Source organism: Streptopelia decaocto, assembly GCF_964273445.1.
Source record: "Streptopelia decaocto genome assembly, chromosome: 3".
In the NCBI taxonomy this organism is placed as follows: Eukaryota; Metazoa; Chordata; class Aves; order Columbiformes; family Columbidae; genus Streptopelia; species Streptopelia decaocto.
Window position 1 is genome coordinate 60,081,478 of NC_138656.1, and position 24,294 is coordinate 60,105,771.

At 40.3% G+C, this 24,294-nt stretch overlaps 1 protein-coding gene across 1 annotated transcript in view; it reads right to left on the bottom strand.

Moving 5' to 3' along the window:
* Positions 1-3,750: 3,750 nt before the first annotated feature.
* ARFGEF3 (ARFGEF family member 3) overlaps positions 3,751-24,294 on the bottom strand; it is a 90,078-nt gene continuing 69,534 nt past the window's right edge. Inside the window, exons 25-34 of the mRNA XM_082050105.1 lie at positions 22,684-22,787; positions 20,981-21,125; positions 20,031-20,159; positions 19,372-19,548; positions 18,713-18,827; positions 17,975-18,077; positions 17,240-17,371; positions 15,498-15,628; positions 10,626-11,847; positions 3,751-9,877 (exon numbers count right to left, since the gene is read on the bottom strand). Of these exons, the coding sequence (XP_081906231.1) occupies positions 9,686-9,877; positions 10,626-11,847; positions 15,498-15,628; positions 17,240-17,371; positions 17,975-18,077; positions 18,713-18,827; positions 19,372-19,548; positions 20,031-20,159; positions 20,981-21,125; positions 22,684-22,787 (2,450 nt within the window). The 3' untranslated portion in view covers positions 3,751-9,685. The remainder of the gene's footprint in view (positions 9,878-10,625; positions 11,848-15,497; positions 15,629-17,239; positions 17,372-17,974; positions 18,078-18,712; positions 18,828-19,371; positions 19,549-20,030; positions 20,160-20,980; positions 21,126-22,683; positions 22,788-24,294) is intronic.

A 24,294-nucleotide genomic window follows, 5' to 3' on the forward strand; every position in this document is an offset into this window, starting at 1 on the left:
TTCTCTTGGGCTTGGGGCTGGTCAGAAGAGCCTGCACTGAGATATTCAATTATTTAGCATCCTTTTAAAAGAATACGCAAGAGAGATGTAAGATCTGCTCTGATGACCATCCCTGCAGCTGAGACTTTAAAAGAATATTTTTATCAGGGTGCTTGTTCTTGCGGTGCAACCATTGCAGTTCTACCCAGGAAACAATTCCCATGTTTTCTCAAGGGAAGATTAATTGGTTTTGCAGGGAAGCGTTTCAAACCAGCCAAGAGTCTTGCCACTTTCCTCGCCTTACATAAGTTACTATAAAACCATTTTTCACTTTCTCATTATGTTTGACATTCTTGTTTCCCAAGCTTTAAGATGTATCTGTTTCTGACCTCCTGGGCATACTTACTTATCGGGATAGATTTCAGTATGGCATCTTATCCAGTTTTATTTTCATCTGTTCCTCTCCACATAATATCTGGCACAAAGGGAACTTCTTTTGAAGTACAAAGCAGGCTGACAGGAATGTAATGTAGCACTCAAAAACATAGTAAATAATTCAGAAATGCCACGCAGGAGAAGTATTTTAAATTATTTTAATCTTAAGTAATTTTGTTTGACTGTGGTGGGAAATTACTCCTCCTGAGAAGTGGTCACGCTAAGCATAATAAAAAATTATTCAGCTTGGGCATATTTCCTCAGAGCTGGCAAACCAGAAGTATTGTCTTGTCTTTATGGATACAGATCTCCTGGGAAATACAGTGTAGAAAAAGGGGCAATTCTCTTGTAAAAACGAAACAACCAAACGAGATTTACTGCTATGGATTTCTGTCAGGAGTCTGAAAATGGCACATGCAGCCTGACTAATGTGTGGTGCGTTGTTTTCAGTGTGTGATTTTTTGTTGTGTGTCTTCTTTTTTTTCCTTCATAATAAGTCTAGGACCTAATTGACCCAATGCTTGTTTCTAACTTGTTTTGATTTATTCGGGATTGTGTTGGGTTTTGAAACCTGGATGCTGAGTGCACTGTTCTAGGACATTGTGTCAGGTATTTGGATAAAGAGTTCAAGTTGTGTTTGTTTACGGTGATATTAGATGTTAAGAGGTTTATCCTGATGCTCGGTGCTTTGCCAAAAGCTCAGAAATCAGAGCTCACCCTGTGTTTCATGTGGCTCAACAGGCAGAAACCAAGCCTGGTTCTGCCTGTTCTTTCTACTTCTGTCACAGCCTCACTCAGTGGATTAAAAAAGTTTTCCCAGTCTGCAAAATGTGGATCAAGAAACACCTTTCTTGGAGAGAGCATGCTTCCAGCAGGATTACTGAAAGTATTGTCCCGTGATTGCCATGCTGGTACTTCTGAGTGTTTTGGTGTACAGATGTGCCAGTGGTTTCCTATGCAGCCCTCTTGTGCATTAGCTGTTGCAATCGAAGCACGTTTCCCTTCCCTTTAGTCTTTTACCCAAAGTATCTGCTTGGATCTCTAATTTGCATTTGTTATCCCTCCCATAAACTGTCTTTACAGTTACTTTTTTCTCTCCCTCTTGCCAGATCTGCCTGTATCCCACAGACTTAAGGCCCTGGAATAAACAAGAGGCCAGGGCATGTGCTGTAGATACTTTGGGTCCTCTTGATGTCAAGGACAAATTTTTGACTTGCTCAGTTTGTTTTCATACCATATGCAATGGTACTTGTGGCACTGGGCACTCTTGGCACCATGTCAAAAAATAATAATTAGGAAAGATGTCTGACTTGTTATGAGGGGAGATTTTTAACTTCTGTTATAGTTGACCACAGATGAACATGGTGTAGCCACATTGTGAAAAATCATCAGTTCTGAAATTTTGTTATAAACAAATGTTTGTTGTAAAAAACAAATGTATATCATGGAGGGGGATCTGGGTAACTCCTTGCATATCTCTTTGGCACTTCTTGTAATGGCAGAGGAAGGAAGAGGTTTCCCAAAGCTATGGAGAGAATGTGTGGCTTTGTGTGGTTTGGTGGGTGGTGTGCCTCCTCTGTTCCTCCTGGAGGAGGGTGGATGTCTTGTAGGAAGCTCTAGGGGGACTTGAGAGAGCTGACCTGCCTGGGTATGAGAGTCAGCCTCTCAAAATTGAACCATGGTCACTTTCTTCTGATAAATATGTTTTGGTAACAACTTCTATGGGAAGTTTTCATCACTGGTCAATTAAAAAACCCAAAAGCCATTTGTTAAATTTTGGCTACAAAGCAATGTGTTCAACGGCTGCTCAAGTGTCTACAAAGAAAGTTCACCACTTCCACCTATTTCTCTCACAGCAGTGGCAGCAGAAGCTGCGCTAGTCTGACCCCACTGTTAAGTGAGAAGGCAGTTGGGAATTTGAATATGTAAAGAGTTAGAGAAATAGTGGAGTAGTACTTTCTGTATTTACCCAGTTGCTGTTTTACATTAATGAATGCTGGTTAGGAGGAAATGAAAGTCCTTCTAATGGGATTTAAATGAGACGAGCAGCAGAAGGTAGTTTCCTGGAACGGAATTAGATCTGACTGTTGGGATTCAACATACACTCTTTCACCAGAAGTGCTGCAAGATTATTAAAGCATCACAACCTCATTTAGTTGCTTTGTAATCTGCTCTAATACATTTCTCTTAACCTTTGTGGTGGTGAGGTGGTTGTGTAACAGATGCTGAAAGCCAGACCTTGTGTTGCTTTGGTGCGTGGGAAGGAACCCATGCCCAGAGATCCCAGGTGGGAATTCCCACTGCAGCATTTTCACTCTTGAGATGGTGTGGAAAGGTTACTTAGTGCTGCTGTCCTGTCGCTGACACACTCCTGCCTTCAGGGAGCCCCATCACCATTCTCTTGACAGGGTACTGGTCAAACCTTTCTTCTTCTGCATATAAATTTTGGTGTGAAGAAGGTTTTCCTTGAATGTTTCCATTGTTATTTTTTCCCTGCAACAGGAATGATCATTGATCCAACTTTAATCAAAAGAGGGATTTAGGTGGCAGGGGAGAGTCCTTGCCTAGATTTTCAGAGGGATGAAGGCACTTGCATGCACCTGTAGATTTGGAACACTTTCTGGGTGCTAGCTGAACTGAGTGGGGCAGGTAAACACAGCTGGCAGCTGCCTGGCTGGAAAACCCAACAAAAGTTTGGCTGTGACAGTGGTCTGAGGAGCCCTGTGGTGCCTGCTTGTCCCCAGTAGTGTTCACAAGCAGCAGCTGCCACGCTGCGGGGCTGGGGCAGAGGTCAGCCTGGATTCCAGTGGCAGGAAGGTGGTGTACTTTGGTGTGCGGCTGGAAGTTTCCTTTGTTGCTGTGCTACTGAAGTTGCCTTTTAGGACAGTTTTCGGTTATCTCTGTAATTGAAAGTAGGTGCCTTTTCTCCCATTCTTTTCCCCCCATCTCCAGTGACATCAAAGCCAAAAGTATTTTCCTCATTGTAATGATTTAATGGGGGGAGAAATGCTTCAACTGTTTAGACATGTCACAGTTCTGCAGAGCGCCTACTTGTACCCTTAGTTGTCTCAGCAGCTTCATCCTCCTTCTCCCCAAATCTGGCCTGGACTCTGCTTAGTCAATCCTATAGGGCTCATTTATTAATGTGTTTACCTCTCAGCTCCCACTGAAAAAAAAAAACCTCAGCAGTTCAATGTGGCGAAATTCCCCAGGTCATCTGTGAAAATTGCAGTCCCTGCTGGTAGGTACCAAATATTTCAGGCCGCTTCTCAGTTCTGCTCCTTTGCTTCATCAGTAAGTGTAAAATAACCATCTTCAGACAAAACCAAAGCATGATTTATTTTGCATTTGCCCCTTTATTCTACAACACAAGCAACATAAATAGTTTATCATTTTTGTTTTAAAATATTTCCATTTCAGAATTCAGTCAGAATAAAATATACACAAAATACAATTTGCAAGCCAGCTTACAGTGACTGCCTGACCACTGGACACCCAAGGACCAAACAAAGCTCGCAGCACAACAGGACGCGGCAGACACAGGGAGGTGTTTTTTCTAAAGAACAGCAGAAGGGTAGAGGGAGGAAAAATGGATGAGACTGGGGAATTGCAGCTCAGTATGAACTCAGTAGAAGGTAAAGCCAAGGTAAGCACTTGCTTGACAAGGTGATTTACAGTCTCTCTTAGAAAGTATTAATGGCTCCTCCTGAATATACAGCTAGAGAGATGAAGTCCTGGGAATGATGTTTTGTGGGAAAATGCTTCCTATGGCAGCCATCATCATGGAAATAAAATTTGATTTTTATTTTTATTTTTTTCTTTTTCCTTTTTGAACAGGAAAGTATTAGATCTTTGGCAAAACGGAGTGTCCACTCCCTTTGGCTTGCTTTCAGTTTTCATTTCTGGTTGAAGGGCCCATGGAAGTATGTGTACAGTCTCACAAATAATGACAATTAAAGGGGCGAGGGAGAGAAAGTGAGGGGAACAGAAAGAAGGTGCTCGCTGCTGTCATTGCATACTTTTCAATCTCTCGCTCCCATCTACTCAGCAAGCACTGTGCAGCACAGGGCTCTGTCACCATGGTGCTCTGCCCTTCCTGGCTGTTGTCCCTTTGGTATCGAATCCTGCTTTGCTCTGCAGAGCAGGGAGCTCAGGCACCACAGCCTGCTTGTGCAGGTGATATTTGTCCCATGCTTGAACCCATGTACCTGTGCCTCTCCACCAGCTCAGCTCTCTTGTTTTAGCTCTTGTTTGTGGAAGCATTGGCACTGCCCTGCAGCCCAGGTGAACCAAATGCATGGACAGGAAACAGGGCCCTGGAGCTCCACAGCATTCGGATGAAATTTATGGAAAAGTGGGACATTAGGTAAAAGAATTGAAATAGATCCTGTTGCCATGTTTCTTAACAAAAAAAATGCCCTCCATAAACTCAGTTCCCTGGTTCAATGTGGCAGTGGAGACTTTGCAAACCTCAACTTGTGTATCTGCCAAAAATAAAGAGGATTTGAGGGATCTTGTCCCATAGGTGAGCTCATTTTTGCATTAATCCAGGATCATAGAGCGTAGCTCCACCAATATCCACAGAATTAGGGCATTTCTTCTTCCCTCTGCTTTTAGTTCTTAGCTTGGAGACCTCTGAGCACTAAGTGAAAAAGACTGATGAATACTTGCACCACATGCTTTTATATTTTCTTTTTACATAGGCAGCCCGCCATGTGTGGCCAAAGCCGTTTGTATAGTATGATACAGCTAGTGTCACATATAAAGTATATGTTCTGAAGGGGATTAGAGGAAACAACAGAAAGAGGAGCTACGACTTCTTCTTTGCAGCTGTACAATTTTCTGAAGTCCCAGATGTGCTGCTGGTGAGGGCTGCCAAGAGACCCTGACGTTGTATCCCTACAGAAGCTCTACTCAAAAAGGGAGGTTCAGAGAAGAGGGGTCTCTAGCTGCCAGATGCTGTTATCTACATTGCATAAAAATCCAACAGTTGTGCTTCTGTGCTATGGTAACTTGGTCCTTTTATACTAAAAAGAAAATTAACTTTTTTTTTTTTTTTTTTTTTTAATTTTTAATTGATGGTATTGCATCATTTCTTCAAACAATTGTGGAATGATCCGAAATGGAGAAAAACCTAACTCTATTTCGTATCATATGCCATGATTAGCACTACACATAGATCTTCCCTGAAATGACTATAACTACAGTAATGAGTAAATAGCTCAATTAATCATAAACTTATCAGAACACCCTCACAAAAACAGGGGCAAGGGAAGAAAGAACTTTTTTTTTTTTTTTTTTGGTGAATTAAAAGCTATTTATCACTGAATGGATTACTAAAGTTGACAATAGCCAGACCACATGCTTAATTTCCAAATAAGCTCCTACACAGAAGGGCTAGGTAGAAATAAATTACTTTGGCTTGCTGTGGTCAGCCTCTTACATGTTAAAACTGGATCTGTGCAAAAGTGAAGGTTATAGTTTTGAGGCACTGGGATGTGTTGGAATATGTGCTGGTTCCTGTAGATGTTTTTTCAAGCAGGAGGTGCATTGAGGGCAACATCAGGAACTGTACAGGGCTTTCCCTTTACTGAGAACTTGTGAACCTGCATGTAGGGATTGAAGGATTGAGTCCTGAGTATGAAAGATATCCAGGTATGTAACCTGCATTGATTTCCACAGTCTGGGCACTCTGACCGTGGGCCTGAGCTGTGGGGAGAGGCACAAAGTGCAGGCAGCACAGGGAGTGGGACCTCTCTGCTTGCTAACGTGTTTGCCACTCGGTTTCACTCTGATGCTGCGCTGAGCTCTGCAGTGCAGACACCAAAACACAGATGCTATTATATCAAGTGCAGATGGAGATTACATACGGTAACACAAGGTATTTAGAGGTGGGGGTTGTATCTTTGGCAGGTGAGGATTTGTCAGTGAATTTTACAGGAAGGTTTAGGTTTTAAACTCAAAGGCAAAGTACCTTATAGGTAATGGGTGTAAATGCTGCTTGGTGTTGACATGAGCCAGCTATTGTCCAGAATGAATTTTTTTATCTGCAATGACGCAAAAGCTGTGTTGCCTGTGCTTGGAGTTTTACAAGGGAAGTTTTGCCCAGGTCTGTGTAAATCTTTTCCTAATAATTTTTTCTGGATGCTAAACTAAGTTAGTTATTCTCAAGGAGAATATAAAATCTGTATTTTAACAGCTTAAAGACATGAAAGCATTTTGACCAAGAGACGGTGTTAATTCTGTGGCTGCTGAATGCTCAGAAAAGACTGCTATGGGGAAGGTACCAGAACAATTGTTCTAACCATTGCTGATGTGACACAAATATTCACAGAGCATGATAAACATACTACGAATGTGGATATTGCTCTGTAAAAATGCGAAATGCTCAGAGTATGGTAGGGACAGGAGCTAAAGGAATCTATACAGAAATAAATAAATAGTCTCTCATTTCTGCATATATTCACACTACAGGATAAAGTGCAAACATACACAATGGCCTGAAACCACATCAATTGGGGGTCAGACCCTCCTCCTGTTATACAATACAAGTAGCACTCCATTGATGTGTAGGCTGCTTTTTTTTCAGCTTTAAATATTGGTATGGTGATGAGCTGTTCCATGTGAGAAAAAGTAGTTGATGCTGGCCAACAGCAACTTACTCTGTTTGTGGCTGCCTGCAAGATTTTAAGATGTTACTCATGAGCTCTTATGGAGCGGTGTTAATGTGCAGAGGCATTAAGGGTGACAATGGGCACTTAGTGCCTAATTTCGAGGGCAAAGTTTAAAACAGGGCAACAGCAATACGGAAAATTTACTCCTACTCATTTCCAGTATGGTATTTCTAGTGTAAAAAGTTGAAACGGTACTTTGGGTCAAGATGGTGGCTAATCAGATATCATTAGGCTGTGCTGTGTTCATGGGCTTCAGGGGGGTGGTAGGGGTGGTGGCATTGTCACTCCTAGAGCTTTTCTTTCTATTTTACAGAAGGATCTTGGTATTACAACCAAGACACATACCCACCATATTTCTGGGATATTAGGCCCTCTTCTGGAGTCTTGAGTGATTCCATTGGTACTGCTATCAATTTTGCTCCTTCAACATAATGTAGGGATTTGCTTTAGTTTTGGACTAGTACAACAAGGATCTGCATCCATTTGATGCGTGTATAATGAAAAAGAGTTGGGGGTTTTGCATACAGTTAATTATTCTGATTTCTGTTGCTGCTTAATTAATGCACTGCTTTAAAAGCAGTTCTGTATAGATGCCCAATAAAAACTTAAACAAAAAATATAACCACCCTTTTACTCTACCTAAAGATGTGTAAGAAAGACATGCCAACAGAAATCAAACCACGCCACTACTCTCCTATATACCAAGGGCTGATCTCACCTATCTCCAACCAAGTATTACAACTGTTGGGGGAAAAAATGACAGTTGATGAAATTGTTAAATTACTCCTTTATAAAGTCAATGTAGGCAGCAAGAAAGTGTTGGTTTTCAGGAATTTTTATGTCTGTGAAACAATAAAGGCAAGTTTTGAAGAAAAGGAAACAGGGTGACAGATGCTATAGAAGGTTACGGGACAAATATTCCCTGCACAAGTCTAGCAGGTGACAAATGAGACAGAAGGGAAGAGGCAGGAGGATGGTGGCAGACTCTTTGTAAACACATCAGCTTGGGTGATGGCTGTTCAGTGAAGCCTCCTGGCTCCCTCTGTTTGCTTAGTTTTAAGATGCTAAAAGTTGTGCAAAATGCAGACCTGATATAAAGAGATGCCATTTTGAGGATGCTTTGGAGCAGGGACTGAAGCTGTATATTTAGTTGGTGTGCACATTTCAAAAGCCTTGGGAGAACGTCATTAAGGGGTCAGCCAAGATTAAAATCAGCTTATTTTCAACAAATTATTTTGCCTTCTAATCAACAAATTAGGTTGGGAGTATGAGATGGAATGTCCCAGGGGCTGTGACATAACTTGTGCAGCAAGGCAACCCTTTGCTGTGTCCACTGTGAACAGTGTCACATATGTATTTGACAATACAAAATCCTTCCCCTTCTCCCAACCCTAAAAATACCAGCTAATTGTTGTAGTTGCTATCAGATGGCTGCACAGAGGGGTTGTACCTCTGTGAGGATCTGTCTCCTCCTGTTTATATCAGCAGACTAGAAATGGGAGAGAAACAGGAAAGATCCTTTCAGACTATTTTCCATCTCGATTCAGCTCATTGTGGAGCGATAGGCTAAGTTCATCGTGGGAGAGAAGGGTGCTCCTGGCTACAGCTGCTCTAAATAAGTGAACATATAAGTTTCCAGTAAAAGCATAAGCTAACTTAGCTGTAGTGTTGCTTAAACTGGAACACTTTATTTCTACTGTGTTTAGGTGAGTGCTGGATATTGGCACATGCTGGTATTTGCTCTGTGGTGTGTCTTCCCCTCAGCTTCACTGGAAACAGCAAAACAAACTTCCTTGTTGCCCTTAAGGGGAATTAGACACGTGGAAAATGATCAGCTGAAGAGGCAGCCAGCATAGTGTTGTAGAGAGGGCAGCTTGACTGTGCCATTTCTCTTCAAGCAATACTCCACAAAAGCAATGAAAGGATGAATAGTCTGTGCTTGGTTCACCAGTTTTAGACCTGGGATGTTTTATATAGTCACTTATTAGCTACCCCAAACGTGACCAGCCTTCAAAGGCTCTTCTCAGAGCAAATTAAATTTCCACTTTCTCTAGTGAGTGAGGCATATAGTTAGTACAATAATATTTTTTGGCTTTCCTCTCTCATGCTAATTTCAGAAGGGAAAAAAGTTACCCTAAACAAGTGTCACCTTTTTACTTGTCCTATAGCCTCACTTTTTTCCTAACTTGTATTTATATTTTTAAAGTTACATAGGCTACTGGCCTGGTTTGACATCCAGATGACAGTGGTGTTCACAGCTAGCTGGAAGTGTGGAAGTTCAGCTGTAGTTTCATGTGGTTCCACTATTGTAGATTTCAATTAAAATGAAGGCTACTGAAATGTATCACCCCTTCAGGTACTAGGCTGACTTACTGGCAGTTTCTGGGGCCATTCCAGACCCCCCTGGACACACTCATGCTTTGCCTCCTTTGCTAGTGTGAGTGAGGGACACAGTCTCAAGTGGATAGAGGATATACATCAACAAGCTCATTGTTTCTTAATTTATCACCAACAAACAGGCAGTTAAAGAACCCCAAATACTTCTTTGCTGTATACCTTGGATATCGTCTCCCCTTTGCAACAGAGCACACCTCGGTTTAAATGATGATGTCGTAAACTCGGCCCACTCTTCCCAGCCACTCCCTCACTGCCTGGCGGACACGGATATCTGTCACGTGGCAGGTCAGCTGGCTGATGCAGGGGAACACCGCTGGCTGCAGGGCTGTGAATATTTGGTCTGGCAGGGCCTGAATCTGGTTGAGAACTGTCAGCACCATGTTGGTCCATGCCTACAAACAAATTGGATACAAGAAAAGACTCCTTAGAAGACCTTTCTAAATAGATGAGCCCATCAACTGCAGCAGAAAATAAGATATCTGGGGGCTGCAGTCTCATGAGGAGGTCTGAGTAATGCTAGAATCTTCATTTCATGTTCACTGTGTCTTCCTAATTCACATGCAGTACTCCAAGTCCTTATTGACTTTGTATTGCAGGTATCATGCCCACCCTTTTATTTCATCCTGCAGTGAACAAAGACTTTCAAGTTTGGTGCTTTCACTGATTGGTTCACTTGGAGATGCAAGCAGCAAGTTTCTGTTTAGCAACAGAGCCCACTATTTCTGCTGTCGAATTAACAAAGAAACCTACCTAAGTACAAAAGCATTGTGACAAACAGCAGCACATTTTCAAAGGCCCTTAAGTGGGTGAGAGCCCTAAGCAGTAAGCAATGAGTTCATTGTAGGCTGTTAGTTCTTAGCACTAAGTGCAGCTTTGGCCCCAGATGCAGAAGCACTCTTCAAAGCTTGAGCAGTATATGCCTGATTACACGTCCACTGATATTCTTTGGCAGGACAGAATCAGGCTTTTATCAGCACAAGCTGCTGAAATATTCAGTCCTCATCATGATGACTTCTTTATGTAATGACAACATTTAATGAAGAGATTATAATCATTACAATAAAAGCAATAGGAAAAAATACTTATAGGTATCATTTTAATTGCTGCTATTATTATTAGTACTCTACAAATATATCCTACCTGTATCTGAGCCTCGGCATCCCTAACAGATATATTCAGGGAACTGACTGTGGATCCTGAGCGCGGTCTCTTCTCTTGTCTCAGGATCTCTGGACCAGCACTGAATGAATGCCTCATTTGACCTTGATCTATAAGATGTTGTGGCCGCTGGAGTATGGGTGAGTCTGGCCCTCTTGAACCCAGGAGCTCCCCTTTCTTTTCCACTTTGACCTCTTTGGTGAAGGATGTCATGGCCTGTTGCTGCTTTCTTTTCTTGTATTCTGTCATGAGCTTGGAGATAGTTTTGTCCGTGGCTATGGTGTAGATCTTGTTGCCAGCACTCTCCCACCATTCTTTTTTCCTGGTTTGCTCTTTCTTCTCTGGTTTAGGACTTAGGGGTGGGGGTAGTAGCAACATTTCTCCTCGGGGTGTCAGGCTGTCCCCCAGCTGGTCCCTGATTTGACTGCGGTCATCTTCTGATGGTGTGTTCTTCCCAGATTGCCCTCCGGTCGATGGGGTGGAGGTTTCTGAATGAAAGGATGGTAAAATGAAGAAAGGGTCACCTTTGAACACTGGAGGCTCCTCTACATTATTCTCCAGGTCCAGATGCATCTGGATATAGTTGTTGCAGAGTTCCATACAGAGCTTATGAAGCCGCTTGATTAGCCATCCCCAGTCTGCATTGCTGACAGGCTGTACACTTAGGGATGGTATTCGAGCCCTCCACTGTCTCTTCTCTTTCCCTCGTGGGGGACTGACCTGGGCAGTTTCTTCAAAAATGTCTTCATCTTCTGAAGAACACTGCTGTGATGAGTCTGTGCTTCTCTCATCATCTTCAAAGAGGATCTTCTTCACTTGTTCTGCAGTGATGTTCTCCTGGTTTGTCAGGATTGTACAAACCAAAGCATGGAAGTAGATGTTGAAGCTCATGGCTGACTGGCGATATAAGTTGGCAGCTCCACTAATGCCAGACACTTTTTTCAGCAAACACTTCAACCCAGGTCTAGTGTCAAACTCTCTGGCTGTTCTGTAGGAGTCCAGCAGTAAGTCAAAGATTACAGCCAGGTTTTGCATGGAGATGTACCTGAGAAAACCAGCCAACTTGTTTTCTGGTACTTGTATTGTCATTTTCTCCTCCATGTTATAAGGGCCTTTCACAAATTCTTCCAGTAAGATGTCATATAAATTCTGGAGCAGTACTTGGTGAGACAGCAAGCTCACCACTATGGTCCTGAAAGGAATACTTGGTAAACCAAGCATGAGAAGGACAAAAATAAAATAAAATTAAAATGGTAGAATATAGAAGTACAGGAATACTTCATATTTCCGAATCTAACAAGGAAGATGCAAATGGAGGGCCCAATTTTCAGAGCCTTGTTACAAAACAGTGCAGGAAGATAAAGTTTTCTAGAACAGTCTTTCAGCTACTCTTTCAAACACTTTCCTAGGATTGAAGAAGGTTAAGAAAAAATAACTGCCCACAGCGAGCACACTAGTGGCACTTGTGTGGAGGTGGTGGTATTAAAACAAAGCTCTTTTATAATTTTTGTCCTTTTGTCTGGAGATGTCTACAATTGAGAGATTAAATACTCTGTGTTTCAATGTAATGGCAGCTGAAGGTACTCTCAATATTTCAGCCTGCTATAACCGAGGAGTTTGTTAACATACAAGCTGTGCAGCACTGACTCTGATCCCTGACTCTAATTTCTATTGTAGTTGCTGAACTTTGGCTAAATTGCAATATCCTTAAAATTTCTCCACCAGCATTTCAGCCAAGCTTAACTTTGCCTTGACAAATCGAGGCCAAAGCTAGTTCACCACTTGGTTTCCATTTCCAGTAATGCCAGGAGTACTTCTTAAAAACAAAACAAAAAAAGAGCGAACCAACTGACAAACAAACATCTACAGAAACATCAGCAGTTCAGTGGAGCATGCAAAGAAGCTGAAGTCTTGCTGCAGGCACATTGCACTGTTCGCTCTTAAGACTTCAACTTGAACACCGAGAACCCAGCACGGACATATCTGTTCCTAACCCTGTTTCCCACATGTAATCCTGGGTGATGCTTGGCTGTGCTGCTGTGAGTTGTTCTAGATCTCGCTGATTTTTGATTTGCACAGGGAACCAAGGAATAGCAAATTCCCCCAGCCAGAGTTTCCAGGTAATTGACTAGTAAATAACTGATTTTTGATTTGCACAGGGAACCAAGGAATAGCAAATTCCCCCAGCCAGAGTTTCCAGGTAATTGACTAGTAAATAACATTGGGAGGCTTAGAGGCCAGGGAAGCTAGGAAGAAGAGGTGGGACGAGATTGTTGTTTGGATTTAAAATCAAAAACTCTGGAACCTATCTTAAGGCATTTAAAAATAGGCTTTCTGTAAGATTGCAATGGTGATATTTTAAATTGAGCTGATGCTCTGGTACACTCGGTAATACTTGTTTTGATTTAGGGAACTATGATGGGTCGCATTTTAACTAGCACTGCTGTCTAGTGAGGAAGAGATTTTTCAGTTTGCTTGCAATACTGCAGTTTCAGGTCTAAGTCAAAGTAAATATTCATGTAACATGAGAAGTTCAATTGTGGGCCTTTAATTTTTTTTTTTTCAAAAATTACTCTACTTTCATTAAACAACTTTAAAAGTGTTTTCAAAATACCAAAATAAAAAGTCAGGTTTGAGAGTGCAACTCTTAAAAAAAGGAGTCAAGAAAAACATGTCTTAACTCTCAAAATTTTGCCTTATGTTAACTGACTTATAAAAGCACACAAATGGTCCTGATTGATTAAAAAAAAAAGTCCTGATACTCCTGGGACTACTATATGCTTGGCCATGTAGAAGCTATGGGTCAAACAGAATTGTGCTTCTAAGGTTAATTTACCTATGTCAGTTTATTTACCATGACACAGCTGCCAGTGCTAATAGATCAGTAAAATGTAATAGTCTTATTTTCTGACAGTGCTAAAAATCTTGATGATTAATACACACATTGGAGCTCTGTATGGGGAAGTAGTTTTCCACTGTAAAAATCATTATAAGGTCTGACTCAGAAAAGCTCTTAAGAGCATGTATAAAGTTAAATGAGTGCTTGCATTGATTGCAAGAGACTTATCCTGTTTCAAAAGCAGGATCACAAAGCAGATCTGCTTTTCCTTGTAATAGCCAAAAAGTCTATTGCCAAGGACAGTTTAAAGTAGTGCTTAATTCCAAAAGAAAGTAGTACAGAACTATAGGTGAAAGCACACACTACCAAAGCTGGTTAAGGATGGATAGTATTTTCTTATTCTGCCCAAAGTTTCGAACTGAAATATATTATTTTTTAAGAAGAAAAGCTCCCTTACCCCAGCTTCCTGTGAAACGATGCAGCATTAAGGAAACAAAAGCAAAAAGGGAGAAGAGAAACCCCACAAAGGTTAAAATAAAACTTTTGAAAGGCCACAGTTACTAGCATGCAAGACTGGCATATTACTGCACTGCTGTAGCAAATAATATGAAAAACAGTGGCACAGTCAACTTTTGAGCCCTGTTTTGGTGAAAAATGAGCATTGCTGGAGTGACATTTGCCTATCAGCATATACACTTTCTGCAGTTGTTTAGACAAAGTGCAGTGTGAGAGCATTGAGAGTTTGTGTTAATTGCAAGCTTGATTTACTTACTTGTTGCAAGACAAGCAAGACCCGCACTACCTTTATGAATGCAGCCTGTTAGATTGCATGGCCTTCTGTGCCATGAGAGGGGAGTCCTCCAGCCTTTTGCTTTGTGTTCATTACAGCAAGAAGAATGATCTGCAAACCTTCGGAAAAAGCAGATATTTTCCCACCATGAAGGAAGGGTTTAGACTGTGATCTCAACCTTTCTTCACCTGCGCAGGGCCCTTAAGGGGCCCTTAAGGTTCTCTTAAGGTGGGGCAACAGAGCATCTGCTCTTGGGGGAAACATCTGCACAGCTGTGTACGAATAAGGAAATCCTGCAGGGTCTCTCTGGCTCCTCATTGCAAGCAATAATTTAGTTTTGAATAAGAATGACTAAAGCAGATTTGGTATCTAGTAAAAGACAATTTCATGCCATGTATTACGTACCTTGCAATACAAACACAAACCCTGAATGCAGAATTCTAATTCTTGGCCCTACTGATGTTACAGCAGTTGCTTAAACCACTGAGTGCAAGCAGAAAGAAACATTCTTTGACAGGATCAGATTGTCATGCAAATGCATGAGTTTCTGAGGTGGTAAAACGAAGAAGGACTTCCACAAAAATAAAGTGCTAAGCAAATATGATGTTCCCTAGATCAATGTGTTGACAATTTCACAGCTTTGGATGTGGTCTCTGATTTATACTGCTCCAGTTTATCCATTAAATTTTTCTACCTTCTTAATCCAGTAATACTGAATTTAAAAGACCATTAGTGAAGTAGACATAATTTCTAGGTATTATTACAAACATAGAAGTACTTCCAAAGCTTTCTTCAAACAGATACTTTTAACTCTTCTTCTTAGAAAATAATCTCAATATTGGAAACATTTTCCCAGTTTTTCCTACAAAAATTCTTTCCTTAATTTAATCTGCACTTCCTCTACTTGAAGGTTTTGTGTGACCTTATGTATCCTTCAGGCATTTATAACCTATCAATCTTTACTATCTACTAGAAGTGTTTTCCTTATCTAGCTTTCTGCCTGCTCACCAGTGTAAGACCATGAGAACATTTGGAGAGCAGACAGTATTAAACTATTGTCTCCTGTGTCACAAAACTTAATTTTTATCGAATTGGTGTATTTCATTTTTTTGGTGAGAGCTATGGAGAGGCATGGGTTGTCGTGCTCTGTTCACATCTCCGCCAGCCTAACAATATTTTTATCTGGCTTTTAATGACACAATATTTTACTGAGAAGATATTTTACCTTCTTTGGGTATGCCCATTTGGTTTCTTATCTGGTGGCAGGTCAATGATGAGCACGCACGACTGGGCATGTTCAAACCCTTCCTTGTTGCTAGGCGTCTTTGGGGAGCACTGAGTCTCCAGCATGAAGACCTAGAAAACAACAAGTTACATGAAACAATCAGTTTAGCACTTGCACTGGGTTCTTGGGGAGCCTGAGAATAGGATTTCCTGCACTGTGAAAGATCTGTTATGATAACTTATTTTATAGTGATGGAGAGAATGCAAAGTATCCCCCCAGGCAGACCTTACCTGGAACACGCTGCTTTGGTAAAACAGCCTCAGAGCCGTGGGCTGCTTCCAGACACCCAGAAGAGCACAAGGCAAAGGACAGACATCTTTTTTCTTTGAACTCACGCAAGGCAGAATACCAAACACCAAAACAAGCTTTCTGCTGTCTGTATACTACTATCACAAAATATAATGTATGGTGGAGACAAGACCTGTTTACATAGTTAGCCTCTAGTACCTAGAAAGGTTGGCTGTTGGATTATTTTCAGCCATGAAGACACAACAGACACCTAACCTGCAATTATTTGGATGGGAAATGAAACAACTCTTAAGTTGCTGTAGCTTAGTAGTTGTGTCAAATCCCCCCTGAAAAGGACTTGGGGAGTGCCACTCACAGAATCTATAAGAGAAGTATAAATGCCACATTCCCTGCTTTATTGAGTTCTCTGCCTTTAAAACTTACACCTTTTTTTTCTCTTCAAACAGTCTGCCACAGACACATTACTTGTGATCACAAGTCCTGGTCTGTGGGTCTCAGATTTTCAAGCAGCATCAGGGTATGATTAATCGAGTCAGAATTTGACACTAAACATCTGTTGGTTCTTTTAATCCAGCTACTTTCCTAGGCTAAAACTGTCGTATGTCATATGTCGTATTTACAGTTTTAAGGTACCTTGCAGGTCATTAGGTTCAGTCTGCTGTATTTCAAGGAACTTGTTTCATATAACCACTTTCATAAAATGATCAATCTCCATTGTAGTCAAAAACACCCCGAGAAGGTTGTCTCCAAGCTTGCTCTGCTGATTAGGAGCTAGTGGTGAGTTTAAAATAATTTGTTAAATGTCAGCATTATCATGTAGTTCTCAGTAACTCTTCTTCTCAGCAATATATACCCAGGTATTTATAGAGACAAAATCTCCATTCCTCTTCAAACTCTGCTTTGATAGGTTGAACAAATATTGGTTTTGTTTCATATCCCAGTCTCTGTTCTAGTGCATTTTTTGACCTTTAAAATTATCATTCTTTAACAGAGTAATTAAAAATGTATATGACATTCTAGGTGAGAATTCATAGTGCCACTACTATTTCCTTTTCTCTACCAGAAACATTTCCATTGATGTATGCTAGAGCTGCCTTTTTTAAAGTTACATTACACAATAGGCTCATCATCAGTTTGCCTCAGGTACCTACAGATCTTCCCCCATGCTAGGCATTCCTAATTCCTACTTACAGGGGGACAGTTTTAAGCTGTGGTTGTGGTTGTTGTTTTTTTTTTTTTTGGTGTAGTTGTTTCCCCCCATTTTTATTACTTTTATTTGACTAACAGTAGTATTGATAAAAATGTCAGTCTGGTGATGAGGAAGTCTTTGCCTGTAGGGTTTGTGAGGAAGATATTGGTAAAGATGTACTTTCATAAAGAAAAGCCCCAAGTTTAAAAGGTTCTCTGACTTCCCCTGAAACATCAGTCAGTACCTGTTGTGCCATTGCTCTGATTCTCCAGTATTCAGCTTCAGCACTTGGCGAGAGGGAGGGGGCTGCCACTTTCACTTCACAGGCATCTCCACTAAAGCTTTCAGAACCACTGTGGAAATAGCCCAACAGGTTCTATAGAGAGACACAACATCAGACTTTCACTGTGCGTTAAATGAAGTCAGTGACTGTAGCGTTGTCCAGCCTGTTCATGTTCATACCAGATTCAGAGTGATCTGTCCGATTACCATCAGCCAGTCACCTGCTTTTTAGCATTTGATGTATTTGATGCGAAGGCACTACAACTTCTTATGTAGTCTGGTCTGTGATTGGATTTTTTGTTACAAGAAAGATAGCAGGTTGAGAAATAATCTATGTGGAGCATGCAGCTACAGGATCAAGTAAGCAACTTTGTCTTCTGTCCAGTTTTAGCCACTCCAGAGGAAGAAACAGATCAATAGGTTAAGTTTTCACCTACTAAACTCTTCTGATTTCATGCTGGCAGGGCAATTTAAACTAAGTCTGGATTATTAGTGACTAGTGCTGTCTGCACATGTTTAGAAAAGCTGATTTAAATCTGCATTGCTGATCCAACACCTTTCATTGTGAGTGAATTGACAAAATAACAAAAGCTACCACAGAATCCTTATGCTTCTGCCAAGGAAGCAACCTGCCAAAAGTTACTGAGTCTATAACTGCTGTGATTACATTTTGTCTGTCAGCAAAAAGGCAGTTTACCTTTACTGGCTCCAGAGTGGCAGAGAATGCATCCTGCAAGGCACAACATGCAAGCCTCCACATCTCTTCAGTGAAAACAGGCCCTGCTGTCACTAACACATACCTGCAAGGACACAGGAAAATGTTACCACGTTCAAGATGGAACTACGCAATTGTTACTTGTAATGGGAGAAGTTTCAAAACAGAACAAAAGGCCTACTCTGTAGCGTAGTCTCCTCGATTGTTACCCTGACCTATTTTTGTAATTATAGTGTAGTTTTGTCTTTTTTTTTTTTCCTTTGCTTTTCTTGGTTAAGTAGTCATCTTGCCAGTACAAGAACCACACATTGTGTAAGTATATAATGCAGTGCTTACTTTGATTATGACTCTAATAACCTGATGACTGTGAAAGGTATCAGTTACCTCTAAAGACCTGGGAATTCCAACAGAAAGACCCTTGATTATTTTTCCTAAGGGTTAATTATTGACTAACTACATATAAGTAATGCACAAGTGCTTTTTATGGGAATGATACACATAAAAATGTCTAAAATAGCAGGTTCTGAAGCAGACAAGAAACAGCAAGAAAAGGTTAGTAAGTCTAAAATTCATTATTCAAATAACAAGAGATAGATATATTGTAGTCTTCTTTAGAGATGTTAGCCAACTTAATCAGTTCACAAGTTCTTCAAAGACATAAAGACATGCTTTTTTTTTTTTTTTTTTTAATATACTAACAGAATGAATAGACTGTGTTACCTGATACAAGAGCAGCCAACTCTGGAAATAATTTCTGTTGGTTCTGCTACACAGGCTACCAGCAACTTGAAAAGATCCTTCAGCATAGTATTGATCATATTTTCATAACCAATATCTATAAGGAAAAGATACAGACTGGTTTTAACCTCATTGCCTTTTCATTATAATTAAAGTCTTGCTACACTTTGCAAAGCCAAATCTTTTTATGCAGCTATCACTACAGTTAAATTTTGAAACATGCATCACATCAAGCTGAAGTGAGAACAGTCCTTTTGATGTTAACAATATAAAATGTCTGGGCTTAAGTGGTACTGGAGAAATTATGTTAGATTCCATTTTCGAAAATTCTAGTTCTTTATGATCAACTATATTTAGTATATTCTTTTGGAAAGTATACTATAGGCTGTGATGATTTAATTGTGAAGATAGCCCTGCTCTGAGCGGAGGCTGGACTAACTTCCCTAGGTTCCTTACAAGTTATTTTTTTCCATAATTCTGAACCCTCTAAAGAAAAAAAAAATAAAACCAGAAAATTTCAACCCTCTTCCTCTTATTCTATGCTTCAGTAACCAAAAAAGCAATGAAACCATCTCCCCAAGTAGCTATTAAGTAACATGCCACTGATGACTGTCAGTAGATGTGACAGCGCAATGACGTACCTGAGTGTATGAAATTTTGAATGTGCTCCACTACAAGTTCACAGGAAAGGCCAATGGCATGCTTGAAATTAGCAGATGCCACATCCCAGTAAGAATGGTCACCGTGGCTGCGATGGAGCCAAAGAGACATCGCGGGAAGAAGAAGATGTACAACTGCGTAAATGCCAAATCCCGGGCCTTAAAATAAACACAATGATGGTTGTATGTTTTTGCTTACAAAGCCTACGTGCACAGTAAATTTCCTAAGTTGTTCCATGCTTCAGGCCAGGGGTGGTGCTAAAGAAAGCAGGTTCTGAAACCTTCTTTGTGTGACAAGAGTGGAAGGCAGTTTCGGATCTAGTGGTGAGGTAGTATATGAACATTTAGTCAGCTGTTTACCTGCTGTCTTTCCCAGCGGGTCTACAGGACTATATAATTTTCTTTTCCTATTTCCTGGACACCAGACAAGTGTTTTCTGTGGCTAAGACAGAGTACTGCACCTCTTTGTGCAGTAAATGTAAGAGCATGTTCAACATACTCTCACGAGATACCTTTTGTCAACACGGAACAATGCACTAACTGGAACAACAGATCACGCTCTGAGAAAAACCCTTTCTACTTGAGAATGTCTCTGGGCTGCTCTAGCATGAGTTACACAAGTTATCAAGCCTTTTCATTACCAGGTGTCTTGGCAACGTCCCTCAGCAATTCAAAGAGCAGATCCAGAGTAGGAGGCTGGTGCTGGCGGGGACAGTTGGATATGGCAGTTGTTAATTCTTCCAGCAGAATAATCCAGACATTGATAAGGCCTACAAATAAGGGAATGAAGATTAAAAGAGTGAGATTCTGCATTGACCACAGCTGGAACTTGCCCTCAGAAAGTGACAGAGGCTGGGAAATTAATTAAAGATCATGGGTTCTTGCATGTTCACTCTTGCTGTGTAATAGTTGTGGGCAGTATCAATTTTTGAAATGATGGTCTCCTTTTCCTTCCCTCTTTAATATAGTCTGTGTTTTGTCTCATCCTTCCTCTTCCATGTACGTCTTGTTCTGGTCTTCTTTCTGAGTTTAGGACTTCCACTAGTCCAGTCTCTTTAACCTTTTTTTTAAAAAATTTTTTAATGAAACACTTTACACATCTCACTACCATTGCAAATGCTGCCCACAATGGTTTGTAATCATTTCGGCTTAGCTAAAAGGTAAGGACCCTAAGGTGACTAGCCATTGTTTAACTGTCTCTATTTGGTACCTAGAACTGAACACCAATAATGCCTCATGAAGTATCATCAGGCTGCACCACATGTCATCTCATTGTGTTAGCTCTCAGAAATATATAACGGTTGTATTATTAATATCAGGATAATCAAAATATTATTAATTCAAATATTATATTGTGCCAAGAGAGGGGTTGTATTTTTCTCATATATAAGCTGTATCTTCTAACAGAAAGAAGGTGACGTGACCTGAACTTCCAAGCTCCGTGTGCGCTCGTGTGTGTGTAGACAATAGGAAGACAGTAAATTATGAAGATTTTCCCTTCCTTTTTGCTTTCAGCAGCTGGCAAAACCGACAATGAAATGTGGAAGAAGCAGTTGATCCATTCTGCATTTACTACTTTCAATGCACTTACCAGTGTCATCATCAAAGTCAGAAAGGATGCACTCAATACCATCCTCACTGCTGGCTGACTGTTCCTGCACTCTTCGGGGCAAGTTAACCAGCCGGCCACTGAGGAAGATGGGTTTCAAGGGCATTTTATAGATTTTGGCTAACAACTGGAGACAGTGTGGGGAGGAGAGAGAGGGGGAAAAAAAAAAAAAAAGAGAGAAGGAAAAAAAAAAGTAGTAAAGTTTGTAAAACTATCATATACAACACAGGTATGTAAAATAAAATACAAGTTAAGAAAGCAGCATAATGTCAGCATCTGTTCTGTTCATCCAGTAAAAATGTAAATGAAAAACATAACTAGAGGGCAGAAGCCTTCTGCTCATTGACAAGTAAGGGGCAGAGGGGAGAAAGAAAGGGAGAAAAGCAGTTTAAATAACACAATTTTAGGAAGGAAGTGTGCTACCTCCTCATTTGTGAAAGTCAAATGTTGCTACTTACTGATTGCACCTATGACCTAAGATGCTTCATTAGATGTACACAGAATATTTTGGAGCACTGAAGGACTAATTAAACACTGACAAAAGTACCTATACAGCTTTATCTCAGAGCTTCATTGCCTGGGTTGTCTGTTACCAAACAAATACAAACTTTGCAGAATTGTACTACAGCTGGGATGCTACCAGTATTCTACCAGGCCTTTCTAAAATAAGCCATGTATTTGCAATATATAGACGGGATCTCCTTTTAGTTATTCTTGTTCTTCTGGCAAGTTAAAAGGTATAACAAGATTAAAATGGCTGCTTTTTTAAAAAAGGAGAAAATATTTCTGCCTCACTGTTGACTGAGGGTTATAAGAATAAGAAAGAGTGATTTGATGCATATAGTGTGTAGACAGAACATATACTAGGTACACACATAGCCATTCACTATGTTTTTTAATGTGAACCAGATAGCAAGGACAGTTTGACATGTCTGCTGTTTATTACTCTGAGCTGCTTTATTGTTTCCTTCTCCTCTCAGTCTGTGTACTGAATCTGCCCGTTATGTCTGAATTTAGATATTAAGTCCTTTCAGCTATGGTAATATCTTTTGTTATGCATTTGTATTGTACTCAGAAAAAACATGGCCTGGGTCCAACAAAAAGACCTGCAGGTACTACAGAAATACAAACAATGTTATAAAATCAGACAAAAAATGTCCTAATAACTCTGGATATTAATCTGTCCTGTGTGCAAGGAGATTACAGGAAACATGCCAGCATTCTAATTGTTAAGAGATTTGCCCTGAGCTTCAGATATGTTTTCATGGTACAGATAAGCTGCTGCTGCATTTTAGAGGGGGTATCCTGTTGCTCTTCTTCAGATCTGAGAATTCTCAGGGATTTTTTTTTGTCCTTCATTCCCAACACTTTTTACCGTAACAGTTTAAATAAGAATGAATGTAGGTTTGAATATGTTACTACTAGGTTTTGAACATTCACATTTTCCCACATGCTCCTTGGGTCTGAGTGTTTTTATCTTCTCGGTTTTCCCACCATTAGCTGGCTTAGAAGGTATGAGATTCCTTCAGACTCCCACTCTCCACCTGGCAGTGCAGGTTATTACCATCAGGCTTACCGCAGATTTTCTTGTGTTCAGGCAAACCATCTAACCATTGATGCCAAGCCTGGAGGTTAGAACCGTTTCCTAGGCCAGGTTAGTACCTGTGTAAGATTGTTCATCGTACCTGAGAACATCTCCTGAGGTAATCAAGCGCGGGAAGGCACAAGTCTGTAGATGCAGATCCTGATCCTGGCACACAGTCACCCATCTCCTTACAATCTACTTCCCCTGGGAACAGGAAAGGCAGCATCAGGAAGGACAGAAGAAACAAACATAGCATTAGTTTTCATTTTTTCATTCAGTTGTGCCTAATGTCTGAAGAGAATCCAGGAAACATCCTTTGTTTGATCTTATTACGTAACAACCAGATATTCTCATGCAAACAAAATGGTAATATTTTATATGAATAAATGCTTTAATAAATACATGCCTATTTACTAACGCTTTAGTAGAATCTTTGGGAGTTCTTATAATCATACCTTATAGTCATCTGTCATATTGACTCCACTTTTTTCTATGGATGTATTAATTCCTTGCTCATATTGACCCTTTGCTCAATTTATTCACTGACTTTTTTTCTATTCATTTGCACCTCAGTGCCCTGGAAAATGATTCTAACACAAGTTCTTCCTTTAAATTCATTTATTCCTTAAATACAGCATTAAATATTTTCTGCTACAATATTTCCTTCTGCTGTCTAATTCAGGTGTCAAGGTCTCACAGTGTCAACTATATTATATCCTTGGGCTCCAGTGTCTCAGTATCGCAGGTATTACTGACTCTGTGGTATCAGCAGACTCCTACTTGCAGGTCAGCTTCACTAAGTGTATTCAATAAGCAGATCAGTTCCAAGGCACACTATTGCAGAGCTCCTCCCTGATTGACTCCATTCACACCAGCATCTTTCCTGTCTGCACAGACTGTTTTCCTCCCCTCTCAGCCAATGTTCTGCCCACCCTAGAAGACTTTGTTTGCAACCATTTCTCCAGTTCACCCAAACACTTCCCATTCAGTGTCAAATCTGAAGCTTTACTAAATGCTCGTATACATTAACATTTTATTGCCTTAAAAGTTATTCCTCTCCTAAACCCCACAAGATAAATATGAAATCCTTTTATTAAATCCTACTTTATTCTCCTTTTAATACATTTATTTACTTTTTCTATGCCCTTAAGTACTATCTCCATAAGATATTTAAGTCTTGTCTACTATTAGGATCAGCCAAGTCAGACAACGAAGTTTGCATCCTTTAGTTTTTTGTTAGAAGGCATATCAACAGTAGTGTATTTTCTATTGCTCATTGCTGAAGTAATCCAAGTCCTACTACCTTTAATACAAAAAATATACTGCTTTTTGACATGTAACCATAAAGGCGCCAAACTTATCTCATGGAAGTAAGGAACCTAAAGAAATGCAAGACAGGCTTTTAAGATCTCCAGAAGGAATGAGTTCCCTCTACTGGTGCTGGAAATGCAAGTTTGTTTCTCTTTTGTAGTAATAATTACAATTCCTGTCTGTCATCACAAGCTGAATTCTGCCCCCATTGAAATCGATGGGCTGAAATAGCTTAACAAGATGAGAATAACATTGAAGACTAGATCTGCTGCAGTTAGGTGATCATTTAAATCAAAGGGAGTCACTTACAGACCTAGATACCTCTGTGAATTAATATACATATAAAACCACCCCATTTTACCACTTGCTAGAAGTTTTGCGATTCACGTAAGGAAAAAAA